This window comes from Condylostylus longicornis, unplaced genomic scaffold (assembly GCF_029603195.1).
Source record: "Condylostylus longicornis isolate FDR11 unplaced genomic scaffold, ASM2960319v2 ptg000074l, whole genome shotgun sequence".
NCBI lineage: Eukaryota > Metazoa > Arthropoda > Insecta > Diptera > Dolichopodidae > Condylostylus > Condylostylus longicornis.
The window spans coordinates 788,763-812,894 of record NW_026578042.1 but is presented as its reverse complement, the minus strand read 5'-3'; the positions used below and the strand labels follow the sequence as shown (position 1 = coordinate 812,894).

Here is a 24,132-nt window from a genome sequence, read left to right as displayed (position 1 = left end):
GAAAATAAAAGAATAAAAAATAAAAACGCCGGTAGGTAATAACCTTGATGCTTCAAGGTCTTAAAGTATTTTGTTTTAAAAGGATACACAATATAATACAGAGTATATTCTGTTCTATATTCTCTCCGTCTCTCTCTTTATTACTCCTATATATATGCAAATGTATATATTATTCGAGTAGAAAACAGATATTTATGTGTGTTATAGGTAATATAAGGAAAAATTTTGTTTTATTATCAACAACAAATTATAATATCTCATGTATATATAGATGAGAAATTCGGTAGAACTTAAGTAAGCATATATGTATAGGCATCAAAAAGTTAACAATAGCATTTATTTCAATGTATATACAAATATTATTCATAATGTTAATATTGATATATATACATATATATATATATATATATATATATATATATACATATATATATATATATATATATATATATATATATATATATATATATATATATGACATATTCATATTGATATATATATATATTACATATTATATATCAATATGTGTATGTAATATATATGTATATGTAATATACATATATATATATATATATCAATATGAATATGTAATATATATATATATATATTATACAAATTTGTATAATATATATATATATATAATAATAATAATAATAAAATTATTATTATTAATATATATTATTTTATTAATAATATATATATATATATATTACATATTCACATAAATATATATATATATATATATATGTTAATGTTAATATGTACTATATGTCAATATATACTATATAATTATAGTATAAATTATATATAGTATATATATATACTTAATATATATATATATATATATATTGACATATATGGATATATAAATGTATATATATATGTATATACAGTGAAATCTTAATTACGAACACTCTTCATTAAATAGAGAATATTTTCTTTTAAGAGTAACCATTTTTTTTTACTTCCTTAATTTCAAGGATTCGGAACTATAATGTATATTGAAATCTACATTAAGGAATTTCTTTGTTACAATCGTAGTTTATATGATTTTAAGGGGTTTATTATAAAAAAATTTTACTGTATTTCGAACTTAATAATTCTTGTTTATAAATATATATATGAGCTGTTTAATATATGATCATATTGTTGCTCAAAAAAATAAATTTATAATATTTATAATACAAAATAGAAGATGATTTTTTAATATTAATGTTAAGAATTATTGTGTTATATAATAAATAATATTATTGTGTTATAAATTAAATAATAAAATAATATAACCTTAAGAATGCACTAATATCTATATTTATATAGAGAAGAGTGTAGTAAGAAATTTTTAATTGTGTGAAATTTAAATTTTGTTTTGAATTTAAATATTCGGGATAATAGGAGATTTACCGCAAACTAAATATTTTTTTGCATAATATTAGGCGCATTGATTTGTGATAAAATTTTTTATTCTTTATTAAAATTCATAGTAAATTCATTTTTTCAAGTTATATGGAGTTTTTTTTGTTATTACATCAAGTGTATATCAATTTCACTAAATTTTTCTAATTAATAAGAAGCTGTCGATTCTAATATAATTTTAGATTCTTGATGTAACCAGTTATTGTTAGTCATACGATAATATTACAATTCCAATGTCAGGGAATATTTCAACAACATATATAGAAAAGAGGATATATAGTATAAAAGAGCAAGTAAGATAGAGGAAGACTATATAAATTAAAGGATAAGTATAATATGCTCGAAAATTATTATTATTTTTAGAGAAATAAAAGTGAACTCTTCTACCTATTTTCTAAATCTTGATTAAGAATAAAATTTCTTTCATGATTAAAAATTTTAAATTAATAAAGAAAAACTTTCTTTTTTTTTTGCTTATAATTACTAAGTTTAAATATTAAATTTCCTTTCTTTTAAAATATAAAGTTTTTCTTATATACCAAAAATAAACCTTAATAATATATATACGTATATATGTATATATATTTGAAAATTCTAATAACAACAAGTAACCGGAATAAGAAAATGAAATTAGAAAAAAAAGCAAATATAAAAATTTACAAGGAAAAAATGAAAATTTTTTTTTCAAATCTTCTAAAAGTTCAGTTGAGTATAACAGTTTAATAATAAATGCACTAATATACTTACATATACATGTATATGCTTATATGCATTGTATCATAAGGCTTATATTTTGTATATATATGTGTGCGTACATGAAATTAAGTACTTATTTTATATTTTATACGAAAACCACTTCAAATACAATATCGGATTTCTCTAGCATAAAATGAAAAACAAAAAAAAATTGAAAAAGGAAAAAAAAATTTCAATTTTTTTTTGGAAACTTTTTTTTTGTTGCCCTTATTTCTCATTTCCTTTAAATTTTCTCTTTTATTTTTCTACTACCACTGGCAGGAAATGACAAAAATATCATTTTATATTTATTATTTACTTTTTATATATATATACATATGTGCATATTGTTATACATTCACAATATTATAACTGTTTATTATTACTAACTAATCTATAAACCTACACATAAATAGGTAAGTAATTATGTAGAAAAATTATATATATACATATACATATTTGTATAATAAAATCCGCCTTTTAACCTTAGAAAAATTATTATATAAAAAAAAATACCAAAATTTTTTATTATTTTTCTCATATATTATATGTATATATATTTTTCTTTTATTTTATATTTTATAACCCAAATTCATAACCCACCTTAACAATTTTATTGATTTTTTTTTATTGATATATATACTAGCATACAAGTATACAAACCATTGTACATATAGTTAGTATACAATACTACCTACCATAATTTTGTTATATATTTTCCGTTAATATATAAAATTTTATAATGTAAATACATAAAATATATATTGGGATGAGTATATATATATATACTCATATATACTCATACAAATATACATATATATACATATATATATATATGTATATATATATATACATATATATACTTATATGTATATGTATATATATATATATATATATATATATATATATAAGTATATATATTAATATTTGTGAATAGTTATACATATATAGATATGAGTATAGTTATATAACAGAAATCGTATATTATAATGCCGGTATACGGATTATAAAGAGCCTATATAATTATATATAAAGAGAAAACAACAAAAAAGAATTCAAAATAACCAAAAGAAAACAACGAAAAAAGGAAAATATCATATTAGGTTAGGATCCTTTTCAAGGAAAAAAGAAATTTTTATTTTTCAATTTGTTTTTTTTTTTTGTTTTTCTGTTTTATTATTTTTTTTCTGGTTATTTTTATTATTAATCTTAATTTTTGTATTATACAAAGGTAATTTGGAAAATTTTCTGATTTAGAATATTTTTTTTGAGTGTTAAAGATTTTCAACGTAACGACAAGGCGCAAATACCATCAGTTGGACCATCAGTTTTCATACTTGATTCACTAGTTATTTAGTAATTATGTTTTCAGAAGGAACATACGAAATCATCATCCAAATAAATAATAACATTTATTCTGTATAATTCAAAAACTATATTTGATATGTATGTGTTAATGTAAATAGCATATGAAAAATGAAGCCCGACTTGTAATTGACCAGCTTCGGTAACAAAATATTGTCAAAATAGAAAAAGATTTTTTTGGTTAATACTCGTAGTCAAGTATTCCAAAATTTATATGAGAAACCTATTAAAGAAATCTTAAATTTATAGCATACTTCAAGGTTTGTTTCTCAAAACACTTCTAATTTTTATAAAATTAATTAAATTTAAAATATTTTAGCATATTTTTAGGCTCTTTTTTTTAAATTTTTAATTCTAGAAAATTTTGTAATCTTCCTATGTAAATCCTAACACAAAATGTTAAAGCATTTTTATGCCTGTTTATTTTAACATTGGAAAAGTAAAGTAAAAAAGAGAAAACGCAAAAAAAAACAGAAAACGAAAAAAAAAATTAAGGATAATAAAATAAAAACAAAAGAATCATAAAGTTTGAAAACCGGTTTCTCTATTCTTAACATTTTTATATTTTACTACTTCCTTTCTGACAAATCAAAAAAAAAAGAAAAATAAAAACAAAAATGAAAAAAAAAAAAAAGAGGAAGCGGAAAAATCATTTAACCGGCTGACAATTTTCGTTTTTCTTTTTCGTTTCATGTTTTGATTTTTTTTTTTGTTTTTTTTTCTGTTTTTTGGGTTAAAATGTTGTGTGTATATATGAGAAGTATGCATATATTTAGGCTGCTTTACGTAACCATGTAATATTTTTTATATTATTTTGGGGATATTGTGTGTGTGTGTGCGTAAAGGATGAAAAGAATAATGTAAGAATGAGTATTTTATTATCAAAGAAATGAAAAGAACAGAAAAAAAAAGAAGAAGAGAAGAGTGAATTTATGAGGTAAAAAAGAAAAAAAAAACATTATTTTTTTTTTGACATTTTTAGCTTTAATATTTTCTGTGTGTGTATACTAATGTGTATGAGAATAACTTTTCGTGTTTGATAACGGGTATATTTATACGTGTACAATATAATATATTTATCATATATATATATATATATATATATATATATAAAATAAAATGAAGTAAATATGATAATAATGAAGAAATTGTAGGAATAACCTTGAAAATTATTTTGTTAAATATTTTCTCAGATCTATCGTTTTTCTTTTCTTTCTCTGTCCTTTTTTTTGTTTTTTTTACTTTTTTCAACATGATTTCATTTTTAATTCATGCTACCACGTATATGTATAAGTATTAAATGAAAATATTATGTTCTTTTTATATTATATTCAGGAGAATGTACTCTTCGTTCTTATTTAACTGGTTATAGGCATGGGAACGCTAATACTCGCATAGATGTAGGAATGTACAATGAACATATAAGGTATTAATCTTTTAAAATACATTTATATATGAAAAATTATAAAGTTTGTATTTTATATTATTAGATATTATAAAGATATTGTAGATATATATATTTATATTAACTACAAAAAGTATACCAATTAAGAATTAAGTTTAAGGTGAAATTGATAGTTTGTATAAATTATTTAAAAAGAGTGCCTCGAATATGATTTCGGCAATATAAATGAAATAACTTACAATTAAATTTTAATTAAATTAAATAAGAGAGAATTTGAAAGAAAGCTTGTGTATATTTGTATAACACTCGCCACAGAACACAATGTGGCATTAAGTAACTCCGACTTTTTTAATTCGAAAAAAGTATTTTCTATAAAAATCACTGTAAAGATTAGATTCAATTCCGAAATTTTAATATAGAACATTAGTTTAACGGGATTTAGTTGAAATTAAAGAGAAACTGAATTAAAATGAAAAAAAAATCGCCTATAAATATGCACTAAGAACTCGTTCATTATAAAAAAAAATTTTATGTAGGTACTCATAATTTGTTATTAATTTAGAATATTTTTGCTTATATAATTTAACTATTCTATATGAATCTTATATAAGAGCGAAGCCCCAATTGAAATTTTATAATATTGATAATGTTCATATTTAATTTTTTTTTTTCTGGAAAAACCACATAAAATTTTTCATTCCTAAAGCAAATAATTTTTGTAAAAAATAAAATAAAAATTAAAATTAATAAGAATTGTTCAAGATAATATCAAATTTTAAATAATAATTAATAATTAATATTATTCAAATTATATAAGAGTATATATATTACCGCCGTTTATATATATATATATATATATATATCACTATATTCTCTTACTTAATAACATTTACAATATTAAGAGATTCTCCAGTTTAGTTAAGTAATAATTATATATATATATATATATATATATATATATATATATATATGTATATATCAGAATATAATTATAATTATATATATCTGATATATATATATATATATATATATCTGATATATATATATGTATATATATATATATATATATATAATATATAATAATATGTAATGAATAAAAATTTTTCCAAATATTATAAATTATAATTATATATATCTGATATATATATATATATATATCTGATATATATATATGTATATATATATATATATATAATATATAATAATATGTAATGAATAAAAATTTTTCCAAATATTCTAAATTTAATATTTTTATAATTTTGCCTCACAAATACAAAATTCTCTATATTTTTAAAAATATCTCTCTCTCTATTATAATGTGTTCAATATATCAAGTCATACCATATAATATGTTACATAATGTTAACCTTATTCATGTATCTAAATTATATATTTGATTATTATATTGAATGTGAGAAAATTGATCCGAAAACCTTTTTGAATAAAAATTTTTAGAAATAAATAATGAAATATGAAATTTGTTGGATTGTAGGTAAGTAGAATAATATCGTATAAATAATCTTTCATAATAGCTGGAGTTCAAATATATATTGTGTTTATGTATTTGTAAATATATACACAATTTCATACTCATATATTACATATGAGTATACAAGGTTATTTAGGAAATATTCTGAATTAATACTCCATTGAGTAAAATAAGTCAAAAAGTAAAAAAAAGAGAAAGAAAGAAAAGAAAATTTCAAATATTTTTGTAAGGAAAAGAAATTTTTCCTTTTTTTCTTTTTTATTAATAAATTAAATATAAAGAATCACTTCATTTTTACTTTTTTACTTAAATACTAAATAGATCCTTTCTTTTCTCATTACATTGAACTTTGAAGGACATTTTCTCTTTTTTCTCTTTCACATACCTAGTTAGAAATGACATTTTATTTTTGGTAAGAAATTTTCATCTATATTATATTAAATGAGGTAAAAATTGCAAAAACTGAAATTTGTCCTTACAAAAAAAAAAAAAAAAAAAAAAAAACAGAAAAAAGTTAAAATAGGTAGAAAATTTCTTTTCAAGTTTTAGGTAATCCACAGTCTATAAAGACAATGCGATTAATAAAAGTTTGGGTACAAACTCAAGGTACATTTATTGTGAATTTCAAGGATACCAAAATCATTTTATATAAATAAAGTTCTTTAGCAAATAAATAATATGATTTTGTTTTAATCATAAACACCCACAATCAAAAATTTTGTTTGCAAAAAATATTTGCAGGTGAGTTTAAGAACGAACGGTGGTGTATTTTTTTGGGTATATATGTACTTGAAATTGTCAAGGAAAAAAAATAATTTATTCTAAAGGATCGAAAATAGATTTAGAGTTAATTATACAATATTCATATTATTAAATAATAAGTGGACTGATAAATATCGGAAAAGTGAGTATCATTTAAATTGGATTTAGAGTATATGAGAAAAAAGTTAAGTTTTTTGCTAAAATATAGGAAGAATTTCAAAGACTGTTCAATAATCATTCAACATTTGTTGTAATATTTATACTGTATAGACAATCCATACTGAATAACTAATATGCAGGCATTAAAACAATTAATATAAAACGGCAAATTAGGCAGAGGGAAGTTTTCAAATTCTAAATCTTCTTAAAAATAAGTAAATGCATGTAATGTCACAATTTAGATTTTATTTTTAATTTTAGATTCATTGTAAGTAAAATATGCGTTTTTGAAATAATTTTCCATATTTAATATTTATTTTGTATTCTGTAACATTTGAATACACAAGTTATTTAAGACTATTATAATTTTCAGGATAAATAATTGCTTTAAGGCATGAAACACTATGACATAAGTGAGTTAAAATTTTATATAATATCTATAAACAATTTCCTGATTGCATGCAAAGATTATTTTATATAATATGAAAATTTGAAATTTTCGACTCCATTATTTCATCCCTTATATTAGTTTATTATCTCATTCTCTTGATAATAACTGTTATATAATATATTCTATTTTCTCTATATTGATTTTGTGATTTAAAATTGAAAATTGAAGGTGAATTTCTTATTACTTTTCGCATTTAAATGATAATTTTGATTAATTTAGAGGCATTAGAATATTATAGATTTCGGTTTGGTTAATTAATTATTTGCATGTGTTTTATTATAACATTATTTATGTGTATAGCAGTTAATGATTATAAATGAAAACAAACAAAAATATAATATGACGTATGCAGTTGAATTGATATCCACCCTAAACAAAACTGAAGAAAGTCTTAGTATTGTGAATGTTATCAAGTAAGAGAATATAGCGATATTAGAAAAGGGACCGGCTGGTATTGCAAAAACGGTTGTCCTAAAAAAGAGGATTGTCCTAAAGGCTCATCTTCTATCCAGGCTGTAACGTTGAGAAGAACAAGAATTACTTGCATTTAAAAGAAAATTACGAAAACTGTTCATAGAATCTTATTTTGCATACTTTTAGGCTCAATTATTTTATTCTTAAACAATTTGCGAATTGTTCCGAATTCCGTTGTGCAAATTTTCCCCGCATTGTTGCTAACAATTGTAATTTGACATATTTTATAATTCAAGAAATATTTTTAAAATTTTTGATGTTCATATATGAAATATTTTGCTAACAAAAAATTTTTTTCCCACAATATAAAAAATTTTTATTATTAAGGTAGTACGTACATATAGTAAATAGCTTCTATCTGACACTCCTAAACTAAAACCCAAAAATTACCAACAAATACTTAAAATTTTACAAAACGAAAAGGCAAGGGAAAAAAATCACAAAATACTTAAAAATTTCATACTTGTCTCAATTTTATTTGTCATTAAAAACCAAAATGAGAAAAAAAAAGAAAAAATTATTTTATCTCATGTCAAATTAAAAACAAAAGCCAAAAATATTTTTTGTTTTAAGAAAAAAGACAAACCAAAAAATTATTACCTCATTTTTAAAATGAACAACATAAAAAGGTTCACTTTAAAATCAACTATGTATAGGTATATGCATTGTAAGTAGCAACATCGTCATTAAAATGACAAAATTACAAAAGTTCACGTATTCAAAGCTAAAACAGAAAATACAAAAATATCAGAAAAAAATTATTTTTTTTTACCAGCTGTTTTTAGCCTATTACAAATAAAACTCATGCCTGTCCCTTAAATAAATTTTACTGCGTTACTGCCTCATTTCATTTCCCGCCATCCTCCTTAATAAAAGTATTGCCATAAAATAATATACAAACGGTAAATAGCTAAACGCAACGCACTACTACAACAACAAAAAAATAATAAAAATTCAAAAGGTAGATGATATGATTAACAGTAACAGGAGGGATTCCAAAGGGGGAGGGGGGGCAGAAATAAAGAGCAAACAAAAAATCAAAACAAAAACAGCAGCAGACAAGGTCGAATTTTAGTATCCATTTCATTTACAGTTATAAATTTTGTTGTAATCTTTTTTTTACATTTTTGTTGTCTTCTTTTTTTTTTTCTTTCTCTTTTATTGCGTTATTTTTATATTATTTTATTTGTTGTTTTTTTTTCGTTTTTCTTATTTTTATAATTTTATTGCATAATTTTTTTCGTATATAAAAAAAAAGCTTTAACCAAAAATAATCCAAAAGAAAAAAAGAAAAGAGGCAGAAAAAAAACCAGTCATATTTCAAAAAGAAACGAAAAGGACAAAAAATAGGCACAAATTGAATAAGATAAGAGGGAAAAAGAAAAACAATGGTTGAAAATCAAGAAGAATCCAAACCATCACACTAAACCCAAACCACATTAAATTCATATGGGATTAAAAAAAAACAATGCTAAAATGCTAAAATTAAGAAAATTATTTTGGACGTTTTGTGGGTAAAATAGGTAAGCTAAGTATACAAACCCAAAATAAAGAAGTAATTTCAGTGATGATTAATAATCAGTTTTTCGTTAGTCCCCGAGGGGTTTTAAGAGTCAAACCTCGTTAAATAAAAAAATTTTGTATAATTGAGGCTTTTAAACGGTAAATTTAATAAAAATACGGTATTTTAAATTTAATGAATAAAATTATTGAATTTACATAAATAGCAATAATTGTTTTAAGTTCAAGCAAAAAAATTTGAATATGTTAGTGTTGCCGCTTTTGTCTTTAATGTTATTTTACCATGATATATTATGAGTGGAAAAGCTGCTGCTTATAAATTTCATTATACGAAGTTGCTCTCTCTTAGAGAGTGCAATGTCATTTTTGCTGAACTGCCACCAAAATTGGAAAATGCCGGAAAAATTGGAAAATACAGGTTGGTGTTTAGACATGTCATTGAATCAAGTCAAACAAAAGGGGCAAAAGTGGGACGAGATATGGATATGCAAAGTGAAAACGCTATACTCTAAAGTGGAGTCTTAATATAGTTTCGATTAATAATGATATTTTTTGAATTTAGTAATATTTGTTCGTTCATCTGGCACAATATAAAATCAAAACTAAATTTGCCTTATACCATTAAAAATCGAAATTATTCAAAATAATTGGCTACATGATTCAAAAACTAAATTGATTCAAATAATTGGTACAATTCAAAAACTAATTTGATTATGCGTATTTGAGAAATAATTTAAGTTGAATATAAAAGAAATTTTGGAGAAAAAACGAACACAGAATAATAGAGTTACCATATGCTTCTTGAAAATTATATAAAGATTTCATATGAATTATTAAAATTACTGCCATATAATTGTAAAAATTTTTAAATTATTATGAATTATTAAAACTATTCCTAATTCAATGAAATTTTGCTTTATTTAATAATTGAAATTATATAATTTTACTTACTAAATAAGATTTTCGAAAATTTCTTACAAAATTTCATAGGTGAATATACTTGTGTCTATCAAATTTAATGAGTAAACTAGCGATCGTACGTGAAGACTTGAGTTTGTTGAGGTTAATTTCTGGATTAACAAATTTAAGAATAGCAATTCTATAATTTTAAGTTTACAAAGAATATTTTCGAATTCTTTACCTTATCATGTACCATTTTTCATATACGAACATATCTCTTAATTTTCGATTTCGAAATAATTTTAACACTATTTGCTTTCAATATCTAAAACATAACCTAGAAAAAAAAACTAAACAAATAAAAAACTATCCAATAAAAACACGAAATAAAAAAAAAACAATAAAATTGAAATATTAGTTTTTTACCTTTATTTTTTACAGGAAATCCCATTTACCCACATGTAATCCACATGTAATAAATTTACGATTGCTTTTTTCTCTTGTGTTTTTTTTTTTGGTTTTTATTTAAAATTTTATTTATTTACATAAATTTTATTTCATAAAATATTAAATAAAAGAGAAACAATAAAAAAAAAATATCGCGATTTTATTCGCGATATATTGTGAATATGATCAAACCACCATTTATAAAAAAAAAGAAAAAGAAAAATGTGTAAAACTGGTACGCAACACCATAACAATTAAAAAACAAAAATAACAAATAAAATGAAAATAAAAATTTTTTTTTTCAGTTTTACTTTCACTTCCAGTTTTTGCATCGCCATCTCGTCATCATTTCGCGTTTTTTTGTTTAGTTATCGTCATCCGTTGCTTGCCGCACTGCGTTTACCATTACAAAATTCGCAACAAATTCGTAATTTTTTTTGTGTTAATTTTTTTTTTGCTAAATAACTATCTATGGCGTTAAAAGAGCAAACAACTAGAGGAGCGTAATCTCATATTTTTTTTATACACACACATACATAGGTGAACGCATTTAATGACATTTGTGATGATACGAAAGAAAATTTATCGCTTTTTTAACCCGCAGATTTGCCTAATTTTTTTTTATTTGCAAACTAATTTAGTTTGGTTACCAATTATATGTTATATACAAAGACGGCATTTATAGATGCAAAATAATTGTGACCCGTACATAAAATTCACAAATTTACTATTAAAAATTATTTACCAATATTTCAAAAAACAAAAAAAAAAAAAAATTATCGCAGGAATGATCGTGAAATTTTTTTTGCATTAAATGTTTCATGTCACGTAAACGTTATTGTTTTGTTTTATGGGTTTTGTTTTGTAAGGCTATAAAATAAAATTTTTGATTTCCACATTATATTTTTTTTAATTTTTTTAATTTTGTCATTGAAAAATTTTTGTTTTTGAATGGTTTCTACTGTTGTTTTGCGCACGATTGATCAACACTGGCAAACAATATGCAAATTTTGTCTATAATTTTTGTTAAACAGAATGATTTATGGAATAATTTGGATATTAAAAGTTACTTATATGCAAAATAATAAAAATCATCTGATGCACTATTTTACACGAAAATTTCTAGAAAAGATGAGATTAATTTGATTCTGCTTCAAATATTTTGTAGTTTTAAGTCAAAATTTCGATTACTCGAATTGTCGGAACTAAAACTTCCCTCAGTTGAGGGAAATTTTTATTTATTCCAATATAATGCAATATAACCCAGTCTTATTGCAGGATTCTCACTCTTTACCCGATCACTATTTACTTAATACTTAAATATCGAGTGGAAAAATAATGAGTCAATACCATATATTCGAATATCACGTGATTTTCAAGTGAAAAATTTTTGTTCGTATTAAACGCACTTATTTTGTTCCTTTTTGAATAATATGAGAGCATACACTTAACATTCGGGAATTTAATTTTAAAAACCAATAAGTTTAATTGACATTTTAAAATATCTTACTGTTATAATAGAAGAAAGTTGAATATTTAATTAAAAAATTAAAAAAAAAAACCCCTGAGATCGGAATTGTGACAGTTTCTGAATTGTGTATCAATACGGTATTAATAAAATTGGGATGGCTTGAAAGAATAAGATTTCTAATTTGAAGAGTGCTTAAAAATTTAATTTTTCAATAAATTGGACATGAGGCCCTTACAATTTCTTCTATTATCACTCACTTAAGTACAATATTTTTTTAGAAAATTGCATATGGTAATACTCAAAATTTTAATAATCTTGCAAGACTTATTTTTTTTATTTGTTAATAATGTTATTCGCCCTTTAAATTACAATTATTTTAATTATTAAAAGCAAAACCTATTTTAATAAAATTTTTCTACTACAATTTAAATTCAAAATGTAAAAATATTAGTATTTTTTTAAAATTCCATTCTCAAAGTAAAATTTATACATAAACTTAAGTACATTGTTTGTTTTTTACAAAATTTAGTAAAAAATACGAACGAGAAACTTCAAAAAAAAAAAGGAAAACAATTACAGAATATAAAAAAGAAACGAGACCTTTTGATTTTTTTTTTTTTTTTGTATTATAAAATTCTAATAAACTTGAGGATGTGACCCAATTTTTCAATTTTCTAATTTAAATTTTATTTTATAAAATATTTTTAACCTTCAAAATTTGGTTTTTATTTGTTTGTTTTTGTTTTTTTGAAAAATTAAACATGAAAACTCAATAATTTTTAGCGCCACTTTTAATTTAAAATAAAATAAAAAAGAAATAAATAAATAAAAATTTAATAAGAAAACATTTAAATAAAAGGGCACCCACTACCCACTTTAATATAGTCAACATGAATTATAAATGGAATAAAGTTGTTCCTGACAATTTAAAGTGAAAGTAAAAAGAAAATTGTATTGAAGGTGTGGGGTTTTCTTGTCAGTGCGAAAATTGAACAGTTTTAATGTGAAATTACAAAGTTATAATTATTTTTTTTTTAAATATTAAAAAATTTTTAAAAATTTAATAAATATGAGCTGAAATAATTTCTGTTATATTTCAATTTTTATTCTCATTCCGATTGCATTGTGTAAAATCATTGTCTGTATAGTTGATAGTGTTATACAGACGAAAATTTTTTGTAAATACGATATTAAACTACTTTTATGAGCGGCGCTAGTGAATATTAAGTTTTGTCATAGCGCCACTAAAAAAAAAAATGTAATTAAAAAAATTGTTCTCTGTATAACACTATAAACTATATACATAATGGTTAAAATTCAACTACTTATAATAAAAAATTTAATTAAAAAATTCATTTAAAGAATTTCAAAAATTTAAAATTTAAAATAAAACTTTTTGTTCTACACTAATCAAATATAGAATGAAAATGTTAAAAATCCACCTCCCCCCGGCCCTGTTAGTATATCGTAATTACAAAACTAAAATTTTAAATGAAATTTTTCAATTTTCACTTGAATTTTCTCTCTAATAAGATTAAAATTCATCATACCTATATTCTTTCTTCATATCGTAAATTTTCACTAAATACGTTCATATATAAATAATGATATGGAAAATAATCACGCTATATTTTACTTTGATTTTAAAATTAAAAATAAAACAGAGAAAAAGAAAAAACGAAAAAAATTAATTAAGTATATGATATGAGATTTCCAGGGACAAACTAAATAAATATCTCGGTCAAAATTATTATACTAACATCACATTTTAATGATGGTGGTCAAAGGACAAATAATAAAATAAATTATTAAAGGTACTCGTATTTTTCCGCATTTTATTTTCTTTTATTGAAAGTGTTTTTCACACTCATTGGAAAATTTTCCTTAAGGTCTAAGTCAATTTGAATTTTATGAAATTGGGGGTTCATTAGTGTTATGTATATTGTTATTGACACATTGTTTTCAAACAAAATTTTTTATTGATTTATTTATAATGTCAAAATTTGTATTGAAAAAAAATTTATGGAATTTTAAGACATAAGTAATGTCAAAAATTTCATAAATTTTCCATTATAATGCTATTATTATGATTAATTTGTTTTGGTTCTTTTCCCAACAAGATGTGTTTTCAATTTTACAATTCTACATACTAGAATTGTCCATTAATATCTACACTAACAAAATTTTCTATTCAAATTTTTCAAATTCAACAAAATTTTCTTAATAATTCAATGTTTTCTGTATTTATGAATTTATTTTTCAAAAAAAATTTTACTTTAAAGGATTCCAATTTCATAAAAATCAGTGACAAGACAAAATTATTAAAAACACATATTTTAAATTACTGACAAATCATATAAAAAATTTAATAAAAAAATAATTCAAATTTAGTTAAAAAATTATATAAGATTTTTATATAAGTCTGCAAAAATTTTATTCATATAACAGTATATATACTTATATACTGTTATATATATAGTTTATATATATGAATATATGCATGTATAACATTTAAAAAATCTATTTTATGTTAAACTAAATCCACAAATTAAAATAAGTAGAAATGAGATCAAAACACTTTCCCTGTTTTTGAATCCCAGTTTCTCTGTTTTTAATAAACAAAAAAAAAAAATGAATTTCTTTTTTTTTCGAATAAATTTTATAAAAAAATTTAGAATATAACAATTTTTTTTTTTTTTAATATACATACAAACTGACATACAAATTATAGATGCATTTAAAATTAATATACACAGAGAGAAAAAATAAAAAACAAAATATACTGTTTTCTTAACCTCATTCCCTATTTTTCATTCTTTATAATAAAAAAAAAAACAACAAAAACAGCAAAAAAAACAGAAAACAACAAAAAATCAAAACTAGTTTAACCCATCTAATTGCATATAAAATGCTTTTAATATTTTACGACCCCATAACTAAGTACCTACCAATATTTTTTTGAAAAAACAGAAAGAAAAACAAAAAAAATCCTATATATTAAGGGTGTGTGTGTGTACGAGTGTATGTGTGTGTATGTACAAACATAATATTTTAAATCTAATTTCTTTATTCCTTTTCCATTCCGATATAATAAAAGGTACGAGTATATTTTTTTTTTTGCATATTTATGTACTAAATTTATGTATGTATGTATGTGTGTGTGTAGATTGCTGGTGTGAATGCATTTTTTTACTTGCATTTTATATTTTTGCATTTTTCTCTTTCTGTAATTTTTCAACTTTGACCCAGTTTTCAAACTCAAATAAAGTTCATTCAAGTTTTTTTTTTTATTCAGTTTTTTTTCCTCTTTGTTGTTTTCTTTATTTTGTGTTTTTTTTTTTGGTTATTTTTTCCATTCTGTTTTTAAATTTTATTTTTATTTTCTGTTATCCTTTTATATGCATCTTTTTTTTTTCTGAATTTTATTTTAGAGGGAAGCAATAAAACAGAGAATTAAATCACAGAAAAATAGAGGAAAGGATGAAAAAGAAGAAAAAGGAAGAAAGAAAGATCAAAAAAATAAAGAATGAAAAGGGGAAAAACAAAATTTTATTCTGGTACCACGGATTCCTATTATGTAGAATGCAATTATATAATGCACATTTATGCATGTACAAATACACGGAAAACATACATTATGCATAATTCACTTTAAAGTTTACATATCCATAAAATATGTTTATATGTAAGTATGCATCATGCAAATACATACTTATATACATTTTTCTTTTTATTATTTTTTTAAGGATATGCATAATATATGAAATTATTATAATAATTTTATAAAACAGGAAAAATATTAGAAATACTTTTATATTTAATTTATGAGTTACATGAGATTTTTTCGGTGACACCAATTAAACACTTAAGGATATATATATATATACAGTGAGGAATAATGTATAATGGTCATAAGATTTCATTGCAAATTCTCACAATTGCAAAATTTGCAAAAGAGAGAATTTGCAAAAGTTGCAGACTTAAAATATACACATAAATATTGCAACAATGTTATTAGAAAAAAAATTTTAAGAAAAATATTGTAAAATGGACTTGATAGATGGTTTAAATGTAAAAGTTATTCTAATAAGCTCCAAATGTCTCAATTTCACAAGATTTACGAATTTAATAAAATCACAATGAATCCATATATATATATACAGGAGCCGAAAAATTTTGCATTCAAGTTTACAAATAGTATTGCAAACCGATTTTTGTAAACTCTCCACTATAAAACTCTCCACTATGAATTCTCACTATTGTATTATCACCAATCATTCATGTATATTTACGTATAATTTGAATCTTCCATGAAAATTTTGATGTCATCCTTAAAATAACTATGTTATTCGGGCAGTAAAATAAACTGTTATAGACCTTATTTAAAATTCATTTATATACATATTTAGGAGTATAAAAAAATGTAGTATAACAAATGTATATATGGAAGAGTTCTAATTTGCCAAAGCAAAAAATGTAGACCAAGAGAAAAAAAAATAAATAAAACAAAGAAAATTTCCTTTCAAAACCGTTATATTTTTCTTTAGATCAAGTTATAAAATAAATAATCTGATTGTAAAACAAGAAACAAAAAAAAAAGCAAGAAAATGAAAAAAAGGAAACAAAAAATTTTTTGCAAAAATATCGGATGTAGGAAAAATACAGGAAAAATTTCATACTGGGAAAAGTTTTTTTTTTTTCCTTTTTTGCTTCGCATTTAAAAAATATCCTGTTTTCGATTTTAGAACATCTCTAAACATACATATTTATACATATGTGTAAGAGTATATGTCCTTATTTCTTGTGACATAAATACGATCACAACATTAAAGACATGCAAAAATTGTAAATTTTGTATAGGAAATAAATTTAAAAAGCGAAAGTGGTATAACGGTTTTAAATTTCAAGATTTCTTTGAATAATAATTACGACTCTACTACATTCATATATAAATGAATGGGTTAAATTTTTGAAAAACGTTTAGATCTTTCTGAGACAAATATTTCTTAGCGTACAAATATTGACATTGATTTTAAGACAAAGAAAATTAGCTAAATATAACCTATAGGATTGATTCCTATGTCGATTCCAATTTCAGAACATTGGGAACAAATGGGTTAATTTGTTATTGTTATACGAGCAAATTTCATAGATGTAATAAAATTTTTTGTTAGAAGTTTCAAGCATAATCAACTTGAAATTCCAAACTATTAGTATTTAAACGTATAGGATTGCAAAAAAAAAAATTCAGAATACAAATGACTTGATAATGGATGCAAAATGGTTTTGCAATAATTTTTAATTTTATTGAAAATTACTCTTTAATTTGCATCTTGCAGACACTACACTTTTACATAGATACAATATAGATACAGAAAGTTCGAGAATTATTGGTGACATTTTTTGAGTAATTTCATACGAAACCAGAATAATATTTGCAACTAAGAAATAAATACATTTTTCTTTACAAAAAGCAGTTAAGGGTTAAGCTAGGACAGGCTCATTCGATTATGCTCAATCAAATATTACATTTTTTTTTTCCAAAATTATTTCTGTTTCTCGAGCTCTTTTCTCGATTTTTGCATTGAAAATATTTAGGTGGTATAAAACGAATCAACAAAAGTACAATTTATTTTTCATTCAAAATTTGGTCTGTACACAAACATGACACAAATATGACACAAAGAAACTTAATTTATAACTTATATAAGAACAGAATTACCAAAATAATACAAGAAAAGAAAATAAACCTCCTTTCCTTAAGGATATTCATTTAAGTAAATATAATATTTTGATGATGTCCTTTTCAATACTACAACTAATTTGCTCTTCCTTTTTAGAATATTTTTGTTTTTTAATATACAAAAACTGCCCGTTAGATATTTGCCCCTTTTTGTCCATTTAAACTCTTATAAAATTTAAGGATGTTAGAGAAAATTTTCTTCATTTATGCATATTCATACGTATATGTATATCAGACCTATATAGGTTTGCATTATAGATGCATCTTTATAATTTCATATAAAAGTAGATTTAAAAGCGAATTTATATAAGAAACAAAAAAAGGGTTTTTACTTATTTATTCTCGTTCGAACTATAAGGAGATTTTCGTTTTTGTTTTTTTTTTTATAACATACGCTCACATTTCATCTACATATGTGAGGAGATTGTAACAATAAAAGAAAAATAATATAGTACTTATATAATATGGAAAACAGAAACAAAAAAATAACAAAAATAAAAAAAAAAATATATCGTTCAAGGATATGTTCTGAGAAATTATAAAAGAATTGAGGTAACCTAATGCATATTGAATTGAAAGCCTAAAGAAACATGAAGAAGAAGAAGAAAAAAAAAATATGTGTCAGTGACTCCTTTTTGATGTTTTTGTTTTTTTTTTGTGTATTTTTATTATTATTTTATTTTTGTTATTTCCTCTCTCACCCTTTCTTTTTGACAATAATTCTATACTTCAGCTTCTTCTCTTTATGTGTGTGTGTGTGTAGTGTTGTGTACAGTAAAAATGTATAAAAAACTCAGCAAGAGAAAAAACAACAAAACAACAAAATTTTCTTTTTCCTTTATTTCTTGTTTTTTTTTTCTTTTTTTTTGTTGCTTTTAGTTTTCAATTTTATTTTATTTGTTGTTATAATGTTGCACCATAGGCGTATATTGTGACATAACATTAAAAATGTTGGATATTTTATGTAAGTATGTTTGAATGTTCAATTCTTGTACATGTTCTCGCATATTTCGTGCATATATGCAATTCTTTTATGCATTTATGTTGTTTTTTTTTTTTATAATCACATATGATGGATATCAAAAAGGATATTATTAGTAATAACAAGAAGAAAATGAAAAAAAAATTTTTTTTACGTAAATGCCTATGGAGTCAATTTTCTTATAGAAAAATTATCGAAATTATTCAATCTTATTGATGATGATAATAATGATGATATTGATTAAATTGATGTTGATTGAGGTGACGACAACAACGACAACAACACTTACAATACGAACGAGTAGAAGCGGTGAAATAAAATATTTATTATTTTTTTCTTTTTAATAAAAAAGGATTTTTTAAAAACAATTTTTTTTTTTTGTTTTTCTTTTGAAATTGAAAAATTTCTTTTGAACAAAATAAAAAAAAAAATTATCGGAAATTGGTGTTCTATAATTTTTTTTTTATTTTTTTTTTTTTTGTGATTACACTATTATTGTATAATTATGACTTGTTCTTTAAAAAAGTCGTTTTGTCAAGAGTCACCTATTTAAATTGGTTGATTCCATATATAACTACTTACATACATATATAAATGTAAATCTATACAGAGTGTTTCTTGAATGTATTACGGATAAATCTGACCTGCATAAGCAGAAAATACAAGTAGTCCTTAAAGAGAAAGTCCAAAATCTTGAACAAATTACTAGAGTACATAAAATGTTTAAACAAATTTTTATCTACGGAACTGAATTTTTTGGTTAAAATTCGGCCTCAAGGCTCCCATCCTTAATTCCGTTTAATAATATAAGTATAACCAGATCCAATGTAGCAAAAATATCCGAAATTGAAAATTTAATCATTGTAATTTACCTGGTCTGACTTGATAATTAATTGAAGATTTCCGAACTATTTTCACGAGCGTGCGCGACGAACAGTTTTTCTCTTATTTCAAAGTAATTATTGTCGAATTTCTCGGATAAGGTCAAGAAATAACATTATTATAGAAACTAATATTGAACGAAGAGCAAAGTATTAATAATTATTTGAGTAGTAATAATATTTTTACTTTTCGGATTTTTTTTCTACATTTCGGCCATCAACAAAATTTTGTACCATAAACCAGACAGTCGCAGGATACAAGTTCCGAATAAATTGCTTAATACATTTTTTAAATCTATTACTTATATATTGAGTATTGATTGCAACTTCTGAAACCTTATAAATTCTATTGTTTGTGCCCCCCCTGTTCAATTTTCATAATCAATTTTCGATTAATAGGAGGATTCCTTATAATAATTTTTTTTGTTCCTCTTTTCAAATACATATATTTTTTTCACAGTAAGTACAAGAATTATTATTATTGTATGTATATATACATTTCTTATATAGGTAGAACATTTTATTATTATATAAAATGTCGTACTATATAATTTTATTGATTATAATTGATAGGAAGTTTGATTTTCAGGACAAAGAAATATAAAGAACTAAATGCAAAATTAATTTTGATCTATATAGAAAGGTAAAGATAGAGAGAGAGAGGAAGAGAGAGGGTATAAAACTTACAAGCATAGCAAACAGAAAGGGTAAAAATATTTATAAAAATATAAGACTTAATAATAATGTAAAAGGTAATTCTAGAACAATACAAAATAAGAATGTTAGGTGACCTAGTTTTTAACCCCAAATCATTGGAAAAATTTCAAAAAAAAAAAAAAGAAAAAATAATAATATGAGAAAATATTTGAAGTTTTTAAGGAAGAAGAGAATAAATGAAAAGGAAAAGAGAAATATAGAACTTAAATGCACGACTTATGATGTAATTATATAAGTAAGGCATTAAGTTTATATATATATATATATATATATATATATATATATATATATATATATATATAGAAAAAGGAATATGAGAGTGGATTTTCTTCTTGTTTTCTTTATAAAACTACTTAGGTGTCCTGATTTCTTAAGGAAAAATAAGTAATTAAATTCTTTTGTGACTAATTTTTTTGCTTTTTAATTTTAAATTTAAATTGCTCTAAGAGCTTTAATGATACTAGACAGAATATTATTTGACATATAAAAACTATTTTGCAGAAATATTCGTAATGTGAATTTATAGGTGTTTAAATAAGTGCCATATACGCAGCCTTGGTATAGTAAGCCTATACTTAATATAAAGGGAATTCTAGTTTTATTAGGTTAAATCCAATAATTGAAATAAGTTTATGTGTGAAAATGTTCTGAAAAGAACTTGATACGTTATTTGAATACAATCTTGCCGTAGCAATCAGTATTATTCTGGTTAAACTCGAATTTCTAGATTACTCTTCAATTTAATCAAATATTTTTGGAATTTTTTATATTTTCAATTAAAAAATGCTTTTATTTATAAATTTATTTGGAATTAAATAAAAAAAGAGAATAATAAAATGACTTACAGTAACGTTTCATTAAATTTTTCTTATAAGCTGCTTTTTCTTTACTATTTTTTTCTCCATCCATTTCACTATTACCGCCAGCTGATAATGAATCATCTGATTCAGCTGAATAAGTACGTTCACGTTTATGTCCAACACCGGTTCTTAATGATAAATCTAATGGTTTATCAAAATCATTATCTTCATCATCATCATCATCTTCTTCATCATCAACTAAATTACGTTCATTCATATCGCTATTATTATTATTATTATTATTATTTTGATTATTACGTATATAACGTTGATTATTAATTTTATCAATATTCATTCGATCATATCGATGATTATCATCAACTTTATAATTATCTTCTGGATGTGTTTCATAATCAGAATCTTCACTACATATCTGACGTCTTTCAATATCTTCAATTGATTTTTGTCTATGATATATTCTTGGTTTAATATCATAGCTGCTACTATCATGATCTTCAGAATCACTATGTTCTGATGATAAAAATTTATTATGATGATTCTGATATTGATTATGAATATTATGTTGTTGTTGTTGTTGTTGTTCTTGATGAATATGATGTTCAGTTGGACTAATTGTATTTCTATTAGACATTACAACTGTTGATCTAATTGGTATATTATCATTATTATTATGAATATTTAATCCATTTGTTTCATTTGTTATTAAATTATGTTGTTGTTGATGTTGAGAATGATTTGTATTATGATTATGTTGATGATTGTGATTATTTTCACGTTGATCATTATGATGATCACGATGACGTTCTATATATCTTAATGAATAATTATTATTATGATCATCAATATCATTTTGATGATGATTATTATTATTATTATTATTATATAATCGTTTTGGTGATGCACCATCTGGTGATCTAGATTGAGAACGTCTTGATGATAATCTTGTTGGTGATGATGATGATAAATTACCAATTATTTGATTATTTGGTAAATATATTGCTGATGATGATGATGATGATTTTGTTTCATTTAATAATGATAAAGGTGTTGTTGTTATTGGAGATCTTGATGATTGTCGTCTTAAATGATTATATAAGACAACAGTTGATTTTGATCCATTTATTGCTTCTAATTCAGATGTTATTATTCCATTATTATTTGAGTGATGTTGTATATCATTATGTTGTGATGAAGAATTTTCATCAATAATATGTTGAATACTATTATTATTATTACTATTATTATTATTATTATTATTATTAATATAATGTGAATGTAATTGCTGTGATGATTGATGTATTGGACTTTTATTTTGATGATGTCGTAAAATATCACTATTTTTATTATTACTACAATTATTATTATTACTATTATTTGTTTCAGATTGTTCTCTAGGACTATGTGGACTTAATGTAGTTGAACGTCTTCGTATTACAATTGGTCGCATTAATTGTTGTTGAATTGTATTATTATTGATATTTTTATGTTCTTGAAGATTTATATCATCATATTCATCATTACTATTATTTGAGATACTATGATGACTTGAACAATCATCATTAATTATTGCCATTGAATTTGGAGATCCATTATTAGATGATGATCGTCTTGTTAATCCATTATGTTTTGATATTATTGAAATATGATTTGGTGATGGACTACGTCTTATTAATTTATTTTGAACTGTTATATCATGTTTAATAACTGTTTGATTTGATGATGATGAAGATGATGATAAATCTGTTGGTGATAATTGTTGATTATTATTATTATAATGTTTTATTGGACTTGTTGTTGTTGATGATGATCCTTGTTTTGCTGATGATGTAGATGTTGTAGATAATTGTGTTTTACCAGAAAATGGATTTGCTGGCTGCATATGTTGTAGCATTATCATGATTAAATCAATAAAATAATTTTATTATTTAAAATTTTTAATTTTATTTTTTTTTTCAGTTTCTGTTTTGTTTCTATATATTTTGCAATAAATAATTTTACAAAGTATTTTTAATATACGTATATATATTTATTATATCAAAATTTGATACTAAAACTTTTATACTATTTTTTGCTGGTTTGTTTGTTTTAATTTCTCTTCTTAAAAGGTTAGAATTAATTTGCACTTTTAGTTTCATTTAGATTTTCTTCATATTTTCTTGTTCTTTACAATAATAATGTTTAATATGAAATATTTTTTTTATATATTTATAATAGTTAACATTAAGTAACTATATTTATATAATTTGTTATACTTAATAAATTTTATTCCAATATTCTTGAATTTGAATTCTTTGTTTAATAATATTTATTTTAAATAATTTATCATTATTCTTAAATAATATTTTATATTATGTAGGTATCTTTTTGAATTAATTACTTATTTTTGTAATATTTAA

General features: G+C 22.4%; 1 protein-coding gene across 1 annotated transcript in view; it reads right to left on the bottom strand.

The window, feature by feature from the left end:
• LOC129612521 (ecdysone-induced protein 74EF-like) overlaps positions 1 to 23,856 on the bottom strand; it is a 128,938-nt gene extending 105,082 nt beyond the window's left edge. The window contains exon 1 of the mRNA XM_055526170.1: positions 21,761 to 23,856. Coding sequence (XP_055382145.1) covers positions 21,761 to 23,633 — 1,873 coding nt within the window. The 5' untranslated portion in view covers positions 23,634 to 23,856. The remainder of the gene's footprint in view (positions 1 to 21,760) is intronic.
• Between the last annotated feature and the right edge of the window lie 276 nt (positions 23,857 to 24,132).